This window comes from Chrysoperla carnea, chromosome 1 (genome assembly GCF_905475395.1).
Source record: "Chrysoperla carnea chromosome 1, inChrCarn1.1, whole genome shotgun sequence".
Lineage (NCBI taxonomy): Eukaryota > Metazoa > Arthropoda > Insecta > Neuroptera > Chrysopidae > Chrysoperla > Chrysoperla carnea.
Genome location: NC_058337.1, coordinates 82,707,452 through 82,725,122, shown reverse-complemented (window position 1 = coordinate 82,725,122; position 17,671 = coordinate 82,707,452). Strand labels below are relative to the sequence as shown.

General features: G+C 28.8%; 2 protein-coding genes across 5 annotated transcripts in view; both read left to right on the top strand.

Moving 5' to 3' along the window:
- Positions 1 to 543: 543 nt before the first annotated feature.
- On the top strand, positions 544 to 1,927 carry LOC123305127 (eukaryotic translation initiation factor 3 subunit G-like). Of its 2 annotated transcripts, none has more exons than XM_044886754.1 (3): positions 544 to 657; positions 715 to 1,192; positions 1,523 to 1,927. In XM_044886754.1, exons 2-3 carry the CDS (start codon positions 715 to 717, stop codon positions 1,897 to 1,899), a joined length of 855 nt encoding a protein of 284 aa, XP_044742689.1. In that variant the 5' UTR covers positions 544 to 657; the 3' UTR covers positions 1,900 to 1,927. The 2 variants fall into 2 exon arrangements, with proteins under 2 accessions (XP_044742689.1, XP_044742688.1); XM_044886753.1 differs by having other exon boundaries at positions 1,517 to 1,927.
- A 1,838-nt stretch (positions 1,928 to 3,765) lies between these two features.
- The window catches only part of LOC123305216 (DNA-binding protein RFX2), a 36,069-nt gene continuing 22,163 nt past the window's right edge, over positions 3,766 to 17,671 (top strand). For 2 of the 3 annotated variants that reach the window (XM_044886871.1, XM_044886869.1), the window contains exon 1: positions 14,523 to 14,601. In XM_044886871.1, the coding sequence (XP_044742806.1) occupies positions 14,556 to 14,601 (46 nt within the window). In that variant the 5' untranslated portion in view covers positions 14,523 to 14,555. Of the gene's footprint in view, positions 4,035 to 14,522; positions 14,602 to 17,671 lie in introns of those variants that run through there. The other variant, XM_044886870.1, reaches the window with a different exon arrangement.

The following is a 17,671-nucleotide window of genomic DNA, read 5'->3' as shown; positions in this document are numbered from 1 at the left end:
ACATTTTCTGCTGTTCAAGCCCAATATAAAATAAAAATGCACAATATTTTGATATTTAGTATTTGAATAAATTATTAAAAAATTTTAACGGTATTCCCAAATTGTGAAATATTGCTATTTCAAATATTAGTTGCGTCCAGCCGATTTGAGCCATATTGAGCATAAATTTAGCGCTCTAATAAATATGATTCTGGTACTACTGACACCTCGTCCTCATGTATCTTAAAGAAAAAATGAATTATCATATAAAACGGGGTGTCAGTACTAGTACTTTTTCTAACGCGCTCAGTTAATTGACTGAGCACTCACTACAAATAAACGCAGCTATTCTTTGCTTTAAAAAGAAATAGACAATTCCGTATTTAAATTAAATTTATTATTCGTATGATTTTATTATTAATTATATTTACCATTTATGTATGATTTTAAATGTATTGTATTCATTTTAAAAAAATTTTTAAAATACGGAATATGCTCTCTGTGGTGATTGCTATGCCTATTTTATCACGTATTGTCAATACTACTGGAAAGATCCTTTTATATCTTGGTTTATTAATATTAACCAGTCTTTAATTTTGACTTTTCAAGCAAACTCGTGGTGAAAAATTTAACCATATTGTTAATTGTCAAATATTATTTAGGATAAGTTTTTAAAAGGTAATAATAATTGAAATAACTTCAAAATGTTTGATTAACAACACGTGAATTTTTTAGATGCCTGTAGCAGAAGATGTGAAATGCAGTTGGGCAGACGAAGTCGAATTAGAAGGTGGAGCCTTACCACCGCCCACAGAAGTCTTTGAAAATGGTTTTAAAATAATTACCGAGTATAAAATTAATGATGATGGTAAAAAGGAAAAAATAGTACGTACATATAAAATTGAAAAACGCATCGTATCCAAATCGATCGCGGCTCGAAAAACTTTAGCAAAATTTGGTGAATCAGCAAAAGATAAACCTGGTCCAAATCCACAAACAACGATTGTGGCTGAAGATGTTTATATGCAATTTATTAGTAGCAAAGAAGAGGATAATAAAGTTGAGGAAGAAAGTGCTTTAGATAAACTAAAAGGTTTAGGCGATAAAGGTGCTGTTAAATGTCGTACATGTAATGGAGACCATTGGACTACAAAATGTCCGTATAAAGACACTCAGTATGTTGGTGGCAAACTTCCTGACGAGAAGAAAGCAGGTAAGAAAAATATAAATTATTTAAATATTGGCTGTGGCTATTCGTACACAGCGGGTATCCTGCGTGTATGTAAAATCATCTGATTTTTTAGCTTTCTACATATATTGTTATTATTTTATTTATTTATTTATTTTTTTTGTATACCTTTTGTATAATTTAATTATTTATTTATTGACATGAAAAATATAAACTAGGATTGATAAAATAATAATAATAAATGTAGAAAGCTCAACAATCAGATGATATTACATACACACAGGATACGCGCTGAGTACGAATAGCCTTACTGTTAAATATTTTCGAATAAAATGTTTATACTTTTAGCTGCAGCACCAAATGCTAGTAGTTTACAAGATCCAAGCAAACCAGGGGGTAGCAAATATGTACCACCAAATATGCGTGATGGTGCAAGAAAGGGTGGTGATAATCCAAATTCACAAAGACGAAATGAAGACATGACCGCAATTCGTATAACTAACTTAAGTGAGTCAACAACAGATGCTGATATAGAAGACCTCGTCAAACCATTTGGACCCATTAATCGTATATTTTTGGCGAAAGATAAAGCAACAGATGCATGTAAAGGTTTTGCTTATGTCCATTTTAAATTTCGAAAAGATGCCGCTGATGCAATTAACACACTACATGGGCATGGCTACGATCATTTAATTTTATCTGTGGATTGGTCAGTGAAACCACAGCAATAAATTATTCAATAATTTTATTCATTTTTAATTGTAAAATTTATTATTAAATAAATTAGAAAACATAAATTTGATAGGACAACTTTTTTATAAACAAATATGATTTTGAAACAAAAGGGATTTACGGACACTTTTGTGTGTTAATCGTGAGTCTCGCATTAAGATATTTGGATTAGATAATTAGCGTGAACAGAATATTATCTAAGTTTTTTTAGAAAAAATTAATCGTTTTTTCGTGTTATTGCGTTCATTCACTCTTCGGCGGGTTGGCTATTTGGTCGAATTACCATGGGTCTGCAGGTTTTTTGGTTAACCCTATGATTACGTTCATTCCCTGATCCTCAAGAAATCTGAGAAAAGCTCAAAAAAACCTAGATATTATGTATACGCTAATCATCTACTTCAAATTATGTTAACGTGAGATTCACGCTGAGATATTATTCTGTTCAAAGATAATATAGATAATATTCTGTTTAAGCTAATTATGGCTCAAATTAATTTTAACCTGGGACTTACGCTACACACGATATTGTCCGTATAACCTCACCCAAATAAATATGTACAGTTAAATTCTTACTTTAAATGATATCGAAACAGATTCCAATTGGCTGATAGACAATTTTTTATAAAGTTATTTAAGGTATCACAAAACTGTCGTGTTATGATCAAAAGGTATATCTCGATACACCCTTCTAGAAAATTAACGATAAATAGTTTTTCTACCCGTTCTTTAATGGCTGCATTAAGCCGATGTAAGCCATACAGAGCGGAAAGATAGTAATTGTAACTTTTGTATCTAAAAAAAATGAATTATCATATATTGAGTACTGGTACCAGCAAATTTTTTAAGCGAGTGATCAATAAATTAACATATAGGAAAACAGAATTTATTAATATATTTAGAGTCGAATTTCTCGAAGATGTGATAGAGCAATTTTAGTTCCGATTCGGCTTCATCGCATAAACTATTTACATTGGAAAAAATAAAGGTTTACCATCAAAAAAATGTTTGCCTAACTTTTGGATTAAAACAAGTGAAAACAAACAATTGGAGTTAATTGTTGAAATACCATGCATAGTCAGTGTTGATTTCTTTATCACATTACACATACAAACATGTGACACATACATAACTGATAATCAAGTATAGTACATATTATAAAATTTCCGCCTAATTGGTGCCCTCACGGGTAAACAGTGATGTTTACGAAAAAATGTTTCAAACAAAAGTTGTTTAATTTTTGATAAGGAATATTTTTTACATTTAAACTTTTGTTCTATCTCTAACGGTTTACAAGATGGGTCCTACGGACCCAAGACCCAATTGACCTATGATGCTCATTTACGAACTTGACACTTTTTACGCCCTGAGTACGCTGTACAAATTTCAGCTCGATATCTTTTTTCGTTTTTGAGTTATCGTGTCCACAGACGGACGGACGGACAACCGGAAATGGACTAATTAGGTGATTTTATGAACACCTATGACAAAATTTTTTTCCTAGCATCATTATTTTTAAGCGTTAAAAACTTGGGACTAAACTTAATATACTATGTATATTTCATATATACATGGTATAAAAAATGTATGACGTATGAGGATGATTGCTGAAAAATTTTGAAGACAATGATTACACTATACACAAAAACCAGGAACTTCAAAAAAAAGTCAATGTTAAATGACTGGGTGTAAAATTAAGTCCGATTTTGAATTAAAAACTAAAAATGTATAATTCCCACATAAAATTGAATATTTTATCTATTTTACTGTGTATATACGCTATCACCACATGCTACCACCTATTATATTTTATTCTAACTAAGAATACCTCGTGCTAATAAAAATACCACCTTTGATAATGTCACAAATCAATACTTTGATTACATTACTAATATAATCAAACAGAACATATTTTAGGGCTACATAATTACACATATTTGACAGTTAATCAAAATTAATATCAATAAATATTAATCAAGTAATCAATTAAAATTGTGAACATTCAAAACAATCATTTATTTATTTGTTGTGTTTTGCATTGGGGATATTGGTGATTAGGCCATCTCTGCATTGGTATCCATTGGCGACCCCGTATCCTTGGTGACGGCTAGGCTAGCAACCATATACATCAACATAGGTAAAACGAAATACCTAAAAATCATTTTTATTTACTTATTATTATTTATTGTTTTTCGTATTTTCTTTAAAACATTTTATTTGTGTGTTTAAATCACGTTTCAATAATAGTTTGCTTAATTTATTTCTAATTTAATATGTAAGTCTAGCGTAAGATAATGGTTTGATATATATTAAATATACTTTGATAAATTTTATTTAACTTCTTTAATTAACTTTGCAAACTTTTTGTTACTTCTGTAGAAATAAATCAAAGGACTTTAAATATCTCATTTGTAATTATCATAATAATAAAACCCAAGAAAAGCATTTAATGGAGGGAGATAATACTGTATGTATTTAAAATGTCAAACGAAGAAAGAAAATTCACCTCTGATAACCTTGAAGTATAAAGCTTATTTTATGAAGATGCCCATTTTGTTTTTAAAAAAAGAGCAGTAATATTTTATAGTATCTAGAAAAAAACAATTTAATTAATAAATGAGAGATTTATTTAAGATATATTTTTTCTCCGAGCACTTTTGAATGAATTATTTTCTACATACCTTCTTATTTAACACAAGGAAAAATCTAACAACAGACAACGGGGAAAATGATAGAGATTGCTATGGTGATGTTATCATGGCAACCATCTTCATAACATTGGGGAGAATTATACATTCCGTTGTATTTTATACTTTATATAAACTTCAATTGTATTGCTGTGGGGTTATTATTCCAAAAGCTATGCCTATGAACCTACAGGTGGCCGCCACAAATGAATGTTCAAGAAAAATTTTTTGATTCGATCACTTTCTATTTGTAGCCTCATTAGGTGTTTCACAAAAGTAATTTTGAGACGTCTTGTATACTTTATAGGTTTTGTACGGTTACCAAATACCAGCTCAAAATTTGGGAAAGTGTGCAAATTGTTCGAATAAATGTGCAGATATTTATTCAAATATGTAAACACTATACAAAGCTTGAATATCGTAGATATTTACAGAAATAATAATTAAAGTTGTTTTTTTTAATAAAATTATATTTCAAGCTTTGTTGGTGTATTTGATTGTTGTTCTGGCTAAGATATAAAATCAAAAAGTCAGTCAGAACCATTATAAATAAATATAAAATCGCGCTAATAAACAAAATTATTATTCATAAGGACAGAATAATTCGATATATTCATAAGAATCGAAATAGAAAACCTGGATGTTGTTGTGTTCATAAGCTAGAGCAATCTTAATTTTTCTGGAGTTTCTAGACTAAAACTGGAGGGGTTATAAGCCTATGATTTGACATCAAGAATATGGAAGATAATTTAATACCACAGAATTTTCAAATAGAGCTTTTATTAAATTTTCATTATTTTTATCATATCTTATATGTTTAAACGAGCAATTATTGTATATAGATATCAGCAAGCTCGGAAATGGCTCCAACGATTTTCATGAAAATTACGCAGTACGCAGGGTTTTTTTGGAGCGAAAAATCGTTGTAGCTAGGTTTAATTTTTAGAAAACGTCGTTTTATTGATGTTTTCAGGAAAAACTGAAACATTGACTCAAAATATGACTCTTCCTGACATCTATTGGAGACTGGCGACAAAATAAAGTACATAACCGGGACATTCAAATTGGTATTTGTGTTGAGACATTTTAACTGGTGCTTATATTAGTGATAAAATTTGTGCCTTTTTAACTCAAAAAATACCGAGTAAAGCTCAGTCACCCATGTACTATTTAATAATAGACGATAATACTTAATTTTTTTGTTTTGAAATTAGCCTACGTACGTTAGGTAGGTAATTTATTTACTTTAGTATGAAGTTATAAATATTTCAGCAATGAGGCGCTTATTTTGGCTCTGCAGTATAAATTTACCGCTGATTTTCTTCTACAAAAATTATCATTAGTGGAGGGTAGAGTTGTTCCTCTATGTCTTTGAGTTGTTGTCAAACTGGTTTGGTATGTCTGACAATCAAAAACTTGTAATTAGAGTGTTGTGATCGAATTATAAATTAAATTATAATAATATTAATTCTCTCTTGATCAGCTCTAGTTCAGGGTGGAAAAGCGCTCTGAAAGATTACAGTTGTATCATACTTAAAATTGATGAAATTTAACAAATAAAGATATGTGATGCTAGTCGCCTGTAATCCTAAAAATTGCTAATTTCAAGGCGTAAGATGACGTATACATTGTTTTGTATTTGATAAAATGATTTTTGTTTTTCTTATTTAATAAACTAATCAGTATAAAAAAAAGCATCGGTTTCAAGCTCAAAGCGCAATTGAAAAATTTTCGAACACTCGGAAATTTGACAACAGCCTCTTAAATTTCTATCTTTAATACGACAAGTTGCTGAAACGCGCACTGGCTCCAGACATAAAAAGTTCTTACTTCGTAAATTTAAAAAAAAAAAAAAACAGTTACATGTATAAGTCGCAGCAAACTAACTTAATTAGCCGTTCAATTAACAGCCTAGCCTTTTTACTAAACGGCGCCGTTCAACTAGCTGCCTGAACAATATTCAGCCATTCAAACAACTAGGCTAATGACTTCTATCGATAACGTTCAACTACTTGCATATCCTAGTGAGGTTAATCTACACTAATCTTATACACTGTCAATACGGCGTCATCAAGTAACAATATTCTGACAGTTTGATTACGTTTACACACAAAAAGTACAGTGAAAGAGTTTACTGACAAAATGTTGGACCTAAGTATTTCGGCTGTAATGTTAACTAAATTTTAGATTCTCTTTGTTCTTGTTATCTTGTATGTTTTTTTAATCCCTTTTATACCATGTATATATGAAATATACATAGTATATTAAGTTTAGTCCCAAGTTTGTAACGCTTAAAAATATTGATGCTACGAAAAAAATTTTGGTATAGGTGTTCATAGAATCAATTAATTAGTCCATTTCTGGTTGTCTATCCGTCCGTCTGCCAACACGATAACTCAAAAACGAAAAGAGATATCAAGCGAGTTCGTAAATGAGCAAAATAGGTCAATTGGGTCTTGGGTCCGTAGGACCCATATTGTAAACCGTTAGAGATAGAACAAAAGTTTAAATGAAAAAATGTTCCTTATAAAAAAATAAATAACTTTTGTTTGAAACATTTTTTTGTAAACAATCACTGTTTACCCACGAGGGCGTTAATTAGGCGCAAATTTTATAGTATGTATTAATATAGAAATATCAGTTATGTGTGTGTGGCTATTTAAAAGTGGATATCTTTTATTATTTACATGACGTCAAAAAACAAACGATTGCGTCATCAACACTGTCTAAACATGGTATTTCAACAATTAACTAAGTCAATTGTTTGTTTTCACTTGTTAATATTAAATTTTCAAATTATCTATTTTAATTTATAACTGTTTTAATTATGTTTAATTTTAACTATAAACTTATTTTTAATACTTTAAATGTAAACTTATTTCTCATTGTAATTGGACTTTCAAATCGGTTTAAATAAATAAAAAGTATGGTTCAGAAAGTTTAATTTCTTCGAATTCATAATTTCGTTGTAGCAATTCAGTCACCTTTTAGTGGCCAGGGATTCAAAATATGTAGTTGCAAGCTTATTGTGAATCAGTGTTGCAATAATAGATGTGCTTGTTTTAAAATCAAAGTTTTTAGCGAATCCAAATGCCATGGTAGTTTAACTTGTGTTTAACAAATAACATTTTAATTACTTACATGTGTACTTTGTTATTTAGTTACGCTTTTTGATCTCATGATTACCAAATAACAATAAGTTATTTAAATTACGAAAATAAACAGATGTTGCATATTTTATTGTCAAATGTACAATATTACTAAATCTTTTATCTATGGGCCACCCTTTTGCATGAATGGCCTAAGCATCAGCCAATCAGTTTATTAAATATTGTAGTAGGCGCTTTGGCTGAATATCATTCAGGCCGCCGTTTAGTAAAAGGCTAGGCTATTAATGGAACGGCAAATTAAGCCTTGGCTGCGACATACACACTACAGGCACAGTGATCACAGGATATCGAGAAGTATATAGGCAACCCACATGACATTGCAGTTAAAATATTCGTATATCTACTGTCGTACATCTACTGGTAAATGTCTTGGAAAATCACGGTTTAGAAAACGAGATAGCAACAGCTTGGTATCTTTAAATTGTGGGAGTTTTTTCAAAAAAGATAGCTGGACATTTTTATTTTCCAAGAATTAAATGATAATAATGAACTTTGCGTTTAGAGTAAAAATATGTGCGCTTCACAGAATAAATACATCGGTAGAAATTGGTGTGTGGCCTTATTATGCTTTATGTCTAACAACCTTTTAATATACAAAAATTTTTGTAAGTGGGACGTTTTCATTCACTTGACGGATATTTCCATTTTTTTTTTGTAATTTTATTCGGAAGAAAAGTTACGGTAGTAGTACGAACACACAAAGCAGTTTTAAATTAGGGTTGAAATTAATTTACCTTATTTTCAACTTTAATGATGGATTTTGTTATAACTTCATGAATGTAGACGAAAAATAAAAATAAAATATTTTAATATCTGCCTTAGTTTTCGAAATATCGAAAGCTAAATAATTGAACAAAATTTTCGAAAATTACTCGAGATATCGAAAAATTTTATTCATACTTTTCGTCTTATATCATCAAGTTATAACATAATGTATACTCAATGTCACAAAAAATGCTCGTTTTAAAACATTCTAAGTGTTACTATTATAACATAACATATGATGCGTACGCTTAGAATGGCTTTAACTGTGGCACTTTTTCTGACAGTGAGTGTACCTATCACCAAAATTGAAAAAAAAAATTTTTTTAATTTGTGACATCACTACCGTGCTCATACATACTTAATTAGTCGGATACAACGGTTGTTTAAATAATCGGGCAACTCTCCTCCCCTAAAATTTTCAAAATTTTTTAGACTTCATATCCAACTTCATATAAAATAATCAATCTAGTCCAACTTCATATAAAATAATCAAGCTTTTTATTATGGTTTTTTTCTGAGACTGAATAAAGGAGGAGGTCCACCTAGGCGCCGCGGACGAGTCAAACATTTGGCGCTTTTTTAAGTATACTTATTAATAACATATTGTACCCATTCATTCTCTAAACAATCTACCTACCTATATTGTCGGTCAGTTATGCCACGAAACATTTAAAAACAATATAAAAAAAAACGAAAAAAGTAAACAACTTATTTTTCTAGCCTTTTTAAGACGAGAAAATTAAAGTTTTCTGCAACTGTTTTCTAATAGACAGCTTGGCCAAACTCGTAAAAAGTAAATTTTGTTTGAAACATTGTATAAAAACTTCACCCCACTTGCAACAGTCGCGGATATTGTTAACAGAATACGCAGCGATATCCAGATGCTTGAATATATATCTCTTGAATTTGTGCTTTTTTATAAAGTTTAATGTTTCGTTAGGTGTTGTCTGAATGTCTTCGAGATAGTGTTGCAAAACTAAAATTTCATCGCAAAACAAATCTCCATCATTATCAGATTTAAAATTAGTCGTTAACTTTTCTTGCAGTGCAGAACAATGTCGCATAAGTTCTTTGTTGTTTGATTATTTTTTTTAGGCCTTAGTTTATGGGTGAAAAATCATCCTGTATTCAGGATTGGTGACAATTTTAAATATTAAATTACTTATTATTAAAAAACGGCATACTTTATTAAATATTTAACTTTTTGATAAAAATAAGTTCAAAAGAATATTTTTCAAATCAAAAGCTTCTAAATTTTTTTATATTTTTACAAAATTTGTTATAAATAATTGAGGCTGTCAGTTTTGTTCAAGTTCTCTTCGGAATAAGCGGGTTAAATTATTAAAGTAAAAATTTCATAGAAGAAAGTTAAAGATAGATCACAGTATGCACAATTTATTGCCGTACTAGAGAGCTAAGAGACCAACTTTGAGAACTTCAATTGTCTTTTCGAGCCTATAGGCTTACCACTATAGTGGTAAAATTTAATTGATTAGAATTTATAATTTAATCCGGGTATAATCGTCGTATGATTCCTAATTTAATAGACCGCAAGATTTGGAGGTCAACGTGCCTCATTTTCTCGGTTCTGCTTCAAAGGGAACTAGCTATAAAGTGAACTTCGTATGGGTAACATAACGAAAAATTTGTTTTGCAGCCCTGCATTTGTATTGAATGAACTCTATGATAGAACCTGTGCAAAGGAGTTGTTGGAGTAAAGATTGATTGAGTTCAGCCAATCGAAAGTATGAAAGTGTATGCCGTGGGACTCGCAAAAAATAATGACATAAGATCTGCAAATACCCAAGTAAGATTAAAAGCCGAAAAAATGTAAAACTTTTTTTCCGATATGCTACCCACACAGTTAACTCGCAAACCTATCATTTTTTTTAACATCGAAAAATGTTTCAGCCTCCTCCGAATTAGAAGTGAGGTAGCCAAATCTGTCATTATCTTACAGCCTTATTAATAGCATGCAAATATTTTACTACATTAAGAGCTATGGTCGAGTCTACCGTATATTTATTAATTCAAACTTTTCAGAATTCGAGACTAAATTCTAATCTTTGTTTCAATGCATATAATATAGGTACATACATACACACGACGGACATTATTTATCATTAGAATACGCTCTGTCAACAACCCCCGAAAAACACAACTTTTTCACTATTGTACCAGTTTGTACCAGGTATTAACATACATGAAGTTGTTGGTTGACTGCAATAAGTAAAATTACGCTACCCTTTTGTTAATATTATTATTATTATGCCATTATTATACGAAAGCAGCCCTTATAAGTATGTGTATAAATTTATTTTTTTGTTAATTCTCTACGTTAGATAGATATTTCTCGATATTATATGAGTCATGCATGAATTACTATCAATTGGCAGTGACTGGGCGACCGTCAGCCAGGTGCTTTATTATTTAAGTATCAACCCTTATGTAGATAGACCAAAATACACTTGTTTTCAATTTTATACAACCAGGTGTGTATTTACTTACGTTTAAAAGTAACTTATAAATTTTAAGCTTTCTCTCGCTATGTAAGCTTACAAGTTCTAATTGAAATTTTTTATTAAAAAAATAAGCTTGCAATATTTTTAAAAAATTTATAAATTTTAACGACTCTTAAAAACTGTTTAAAATTACTGAAGCATGAAATATGATAGCATTTGAAAGTAATAAAGTATTGTTTTAATGTAGTTTAATTTGAGTAAAAAAAATTAGAATAGATACCCTTAATAAACTCAGTAAAAACACCCGTTACAATTAGTGCCACTTTTAATACAGGTGTACATTGTTGTTATTATGCTTTTAAAATCCGTAGGTTGAAATAAAGTACCTTTTATTACGAGCTTTTATCTAATTTTAATTATCTATAGAAAATATATCTTGGTCGAATTTGATAAGCAACTAAGCTGAATTTCACAGTTTTGTACGGTGCACTTTAAAATACCAGCATATATTCAAAATAAGAAGTAAATTTTTGACTAAATTTACCCGAACTGCTGAGTGCTCGGTAGTGCTCAACTAGAACCGGAACCCCATGTATCTTAAAGAAAAAAAAATCATTATTCATATAAGAGACGCCACAACCAAAAGGAGACGAAAATACAAATTCGAAATCAAAAATTGAATAATTCGCTACGAACATAAAATATGTTGTTATATTGTGCTAAACTGTCTAATCAAATTATAGAAAAGCTATTTTTACTGAATTTTGAAGTTCAAAAAAAAGCTATGTATAAAAGGCTACGTATTTGTATAAAAATTTTTATTTTAAATTTGGACTGAATCAAAGTTAGTGTGAAAACTAACGCTTTAAAAAAATTCTCAACATATCCAAATATCTGAATATCTCTGATTTCATTAAGATTATTGTAAGTACCTCATTATTTCAACAGTTCTTGAATAATTCATTTTTTAATTCGATTAAAAAAACGACTTACAATAAGTTCTTATTCTGGTTTCCTAATAGATTTTTCCTGTATCTTAAGTGCTCGATGTTGGTCAGTGGCGTAGCTAGTTCGGAAGGGGTGGGTTCCTATATCTAGATTTCTTCCGGGACTCTATTCGCTATATTGTTGGGACAGTGGCGCCTTTCTCTCAAAAAAGATCGACAGTTTAAATAAGTTAGCGAATTATTTAATTTTAATACTACTCTATCTAGCGATAGAAAAAATAACTATAGTTTGAAACGCCCATAGACACATAATATTTAACGGAAATGTTTGTTTGCAATCTTGTAAACCAGCACATATAAAAGAGTAAAGCATATAAAAATGTATAATAAAGTAGGTATCTTTTGCCTTTTCATTCAATGAAAAAATAATCTGAGTTGTTTATTCATTAAGTATGGTTAACATTTTTTTTTATTCGTGGCGCTAACATCTTAGTGTTAAACTCAAATAATAATAAAACTGAAAATTTGAAAAATTAAAGTAAATAAAATACCAAAATACCTCTAACTTATTGGGAATGAATATTTATTTGTATATGATCTTCGAAATAAATCAAAATTATCATAATTTTGCATGTAATTCTAATAAAAAGCCGTAGAATAATATAACTCAATGTAATACCATACAAAATATAAGTAATTAATACTATACAGTATATCAACAAATATGACAAGCCACATACTATGACGTCACGTCCGTTTTAAAATTTGAATTTCTCTCACTGAATTTGTACTTTTATTAATTAATTTTAAATAAGTAATTAAAAAGATATTTATTACTAAAATAATGGTTTAGTTGAAATGTCCAGCCAATAAATTTTAGAAAAAAAAAATTTGAACCACATTTAAATTTCATGAATATTCCCTATTGTGTTTGAAAGTATTCTGAATCATTTGCAGGGTGGTTTTATAAAACACACGCGATAAATTTTTCATATGATAAATATTCGTAACAAACTAACTACAGTAGTTTTATTATACTTTTATTTTCAGTAAGTAGTTTGTAGTTTGTAACTTTGTAATAAAGCCAAAGGGGAGTTTTGATATTTATAATAATATTGTTTTGTTATATTTTTTAATTTGTAATATTACTTTCGCATCGGTAGATTAGCTAATTGTATCGATACATGTGTACCTATACTATCTCTTCTCTTTTGTGGAAATATCGTTCATCTTTTTGTGTAATGTTTGTGAATCCATTTATTTATGATTGTTATTGTTGATGTTTGAGATTATTCATTTTGAATATAATTTGTGGGATTTCTTAGTTTTACCGGTTTGTATTTGTTTATTTATTTTTCAACACTGCACCCATATAAATAAGTTCCATGATATTGCACTACTTAATTTTGCACTCACAAAAATATATCACATGAAACAATACAACTGTTTCCAAATAGGTATAAATTCACTGTATTATTTTTGGAATTATTTTCAACAATCAAAATTTTTTATCTGCATATTTCTTTGGTACCCCAAACACACTAAACAAGAGCGTTATTGAGAAAGCCGTACTTTTAAATGCAGAGTTCGGCAAATTTTTAACTATCAACTTAAAATTGATAAATATTCTACGACAACGTACATTTGTGTTACCCATTGTCGGCCAAAATGATTTTTGCCTTTTGTTTTGTTCTTATTAAAATAACAAAAAAAAAAACATACCCACCATTACATTTTTGAGATGGTTGCGCAATTAAAAATTTACTGGGCCCCGCATTTTAAAGGCACGACTTCCTCAATAGCGCTCTGGCTCAGTTTTGTTGGACTAACTGAGGAATATATTTCTAAACAAATATTTACAAATAATTCCAAAATGGTACGCTAGCCTTACACTTATATTTAATATAAATTTTTGTTAATGATGCATGGGATAGACGCAGGATGAAATATTTTGGACTAACTTAATTTTTACAAAAGAAATTTTTACTTTTGTTGGACTAATTAAATTAATGGTGAATTGGATAGATATCGGGTTACGCAAAGTGAATAAAAATTGTAAAAATTGAGATAATTTGGACTATAATCTAATTTTTCCAAGTAAAATTTTATTTTTATTGGACTAATTTAATAACTTACTAACGGTTTAATAAAATCGAACATTTCAAACTCTTTGAGAAAGATATTAAATTTCCCGGCAAGATTTAAATGATTAAGCTTTCTTGCAATGCAAATTCATTTATTTATTGGAATGATTAGTTGATTGTTAAGTTTTAATGTGGAATTCTGAATTAATTTTTTTGCTTATATCTCATAATTACAAGATGGAGAAGTGAAGCGTGCTTTTTTGAAAACACTGTATAATGAAATTCTATCAATTTTTCCAAATTATCCTTTTATATTGTCAATGTTTTTTAAAGAAAAATAAAATTAAAATTAAATTTCATATTTACAGGAGGAATGCACCTGAATCATTTACAAAATCAAATGGTCACACAAATCATCAAAAACATTGGATCAAAATTTTGAAATATTTAAATTTCATACAAAAATTAATATTTCATATTATTGGAAATTTCATAATTATTTAATTTAGTAAAAAATATTTTGAAAAAATAAATTATTTTTAAATGTTATTGATAACAAGAGATTATGTTGACATAGGTGAAATGCAAGGTAAATTAGACTTTAAAAACCAAATTTTAATTTATTTGAGAATTTCAGGAAAAACTTATATTAAATTTTACGAATTTCTTTTCCGTAAAATTGTACGTTTCAATTCATGTATCTTTTTCAAGTTGAAAGTTTAAATTATAATTTTGAATATTTGTTTATTTTTCAAATTCAAAGGAATTCACTAGTTTTAAAATACTAGCGGTTTCGAAAATTCAATAAATAATTTTATAACATAATAATTTTATTTTTTGTTTTAGACTTGAACAATAAAAATTTATTTCATGAGCAGGATTCATTCGTTGGATGCAAAACAGAACTAGCGCCAGAGGTGGCTTATTTATCATTCAATATCTTTTAACTTCATTCTATTAAAAATAAATCCAATTTATTAAAATATATAGACAATAATTTTGATATAAATTTTTTAATGATTTGATTTATTAAATGATAATTACAATTAAATAAATAAATTGAAAAAAATTCACTAGTAGGTAATTAAACAAATATAAAATGTAAATAATTTGCTTATCTTACTAATATAATGAATAGAGTGTGGAATTACAAATTACCCGCAAGGAGGCGCTAAATTCGGTTCTGCATGCAATGAATTAATACCCTGTAGATAAGTTGCCTAATTAACCTTGTAATCAGGGAGCCAAAAATTTATTTCATTCAAACATTTCAATGTCGTTAAAATTATATAATATGCCTCATTTGGCGTTGTTTTGATGCCTCGTGAACATCGGCTGTCTCAATAGTGGCAGGATGGAAAACATACACCTTCCAAAAACATTAAAAAATAAACTAAACTAATCCAGCTGAAAATTAATTTTCTGTTTTAATAAGTCGTAGATATAGAATAAAAAATATACATCTATGTTCAGATGGTTGTATTAACTGTATGAAAAGATCAGGCGATTTTTTAAGTTCCTTATAAAATTCATTAAATTATAGACCTGTGTTTTTTCTATTATGCTCGACGTACTTAAATACCCATGAGGTTACAGCTATCGTTCATAAGGCTTCATTTCATTTCCTGGTATAAAAGAAAATTAATGAGTAAATAATACTGCCTTTGACCTTAAGGAAGTTACTTTAAAATTGGCTAATCTTATCCACTTCATGAAAGATGACGTCATTTCTAGTGACGATTTTTAATTAATACTTATTAGTTATTTTATAAGACATAAGAAGTGAAACATTTAAACTAGAATTATATGATATAAAGGTGAGGCGTCTAATTAATACGCAATCATATGGCTTCATACTGAGATGGATTAGATGCCGAAAGCCCCTAGTGAAGCACCACATCGATGCCCTTCTAGCGGCCATACATTATACATTTTACTTAGTACTTAATATAATAAGTAGCTTCTTTGTGTAAAAACTTTCAGGCGCGCACCTCTTTGTAACCTCGAGACAATAGGCACGTGTCTAGTTTGCCTTACGGATAATCCGCCTCTGGTTGCATGAAAATATTAAAAGTTTTTTTTTTTTTTTTTTAATTTTCTCTGAAGTCATCGACACTGAAATACTATACAAACAGGATACTATTTAGTCTGTGTAATCATGGGTGCATTAGTTTTTATAAATTTTGTATTATGCAAGCAACCTTTTCCAATTTTTCTAGGAATTTCTTTCACACCAAGAGAAGTACATTACTTAGAAGATTTGCAATTATTTCAATTCAAAATCTCTCCTAAATGTGATAAAAAAGAATTTTAAGTTATTGGCGTAAATCTTACTGATTTACGAGTCAAACATCACAGACTTTACTTCAATAAATATAGCAATCTTTGCCAGCTTAAAAGAAGCTGACAATGAATATTGAGGTAATGGCAATTTTAGAATATCAAGAAAATATTTGTTAGTTGACTATTTATGTATAAAACTAATAAGGGCAAGCTTTTACTCTCAAGCGTAAACGGAAAAAATATATGACTTAAGAAAAAATTATTTTTGTTTTTAGGCAATAAAAGGTTATACTTGGAAAAATATTTATTTAAAAAACATAAAAATACAAAATTGATATATTTCTGCTCTTTTTTTTAGTAAAATAATATTTGACTTTTTTGATTATTAGAAAAAGAAATGCAGTCTTTGTTTTTTTTTTTTTTTTAAATAGAGAAACTTTGCGAAATATGTCAAACCATGCCCTTATTGCGTATAAAATAATTTTAACTTCTAAAATTTGTATTAATTTTTGCTTCTCGTCAGAACAAACTTGAGTTTTCTTACCATTAGTTTCTAAGATTCTATGATGTTTATTCTAGATCTCAAAAATAAAATACTTTCATTTAGTTTAAAAAAAATGTATTGACATTCAAAAAGTGCGCTCCAAATCTAGATTATACATTTTTAAATGATGCTAAATACGTCATCCCTACCTGCTGCTCTATAATGTAAAATTGCAAATTAGCTATTCGTTGTGTGCGTAGTCATGGTTGGGACAATAAAATTGGTGCCAGCGCTTCCAGTGGAAAATTTTGACGTTAAAGGAGGCTGTTATGACTAATTTGAAATTCTTTAAATGTAAATGTTATATTAAATACCAAATTAAAATTATTGAAAACACTAATTAATTAAACTTAATGCATTAAAAATTGTGAAAATCAGAAATCAAATTGCACAAATATTATTTTTCAAATGTAAATTATCATAATTATTTATTTAAATTTGTGAGACAATAATATTAAATTTTCAATGTAAGTAATAAATGCCATCCCTACAATTATATATTATGTATCCATACAATTCTATAATTAAAGTAGTCTATCGTTACCATGGAAACGCCTCCAAAAAAACTCACGCAAGGTGCGAATATGTACTATATCCCATTTAATCACCAATATGAGTAAGCTTTTTTTGTATTTGTCATTTAAATGGGATTGGAATGGGAGTATAAGTAGCTATAGTTAATATGACAAAAATAGCAACAGTTATGGATAGCGTATTTTGATGATATCAATAAAGTAAACATTTCAAATTATGCCCTTTCTCTCTTAATTTCCAAGAAAGATATGTTTATTATATTTTTGATTATTGTATTTTTTATACGTTTTTTAATTAG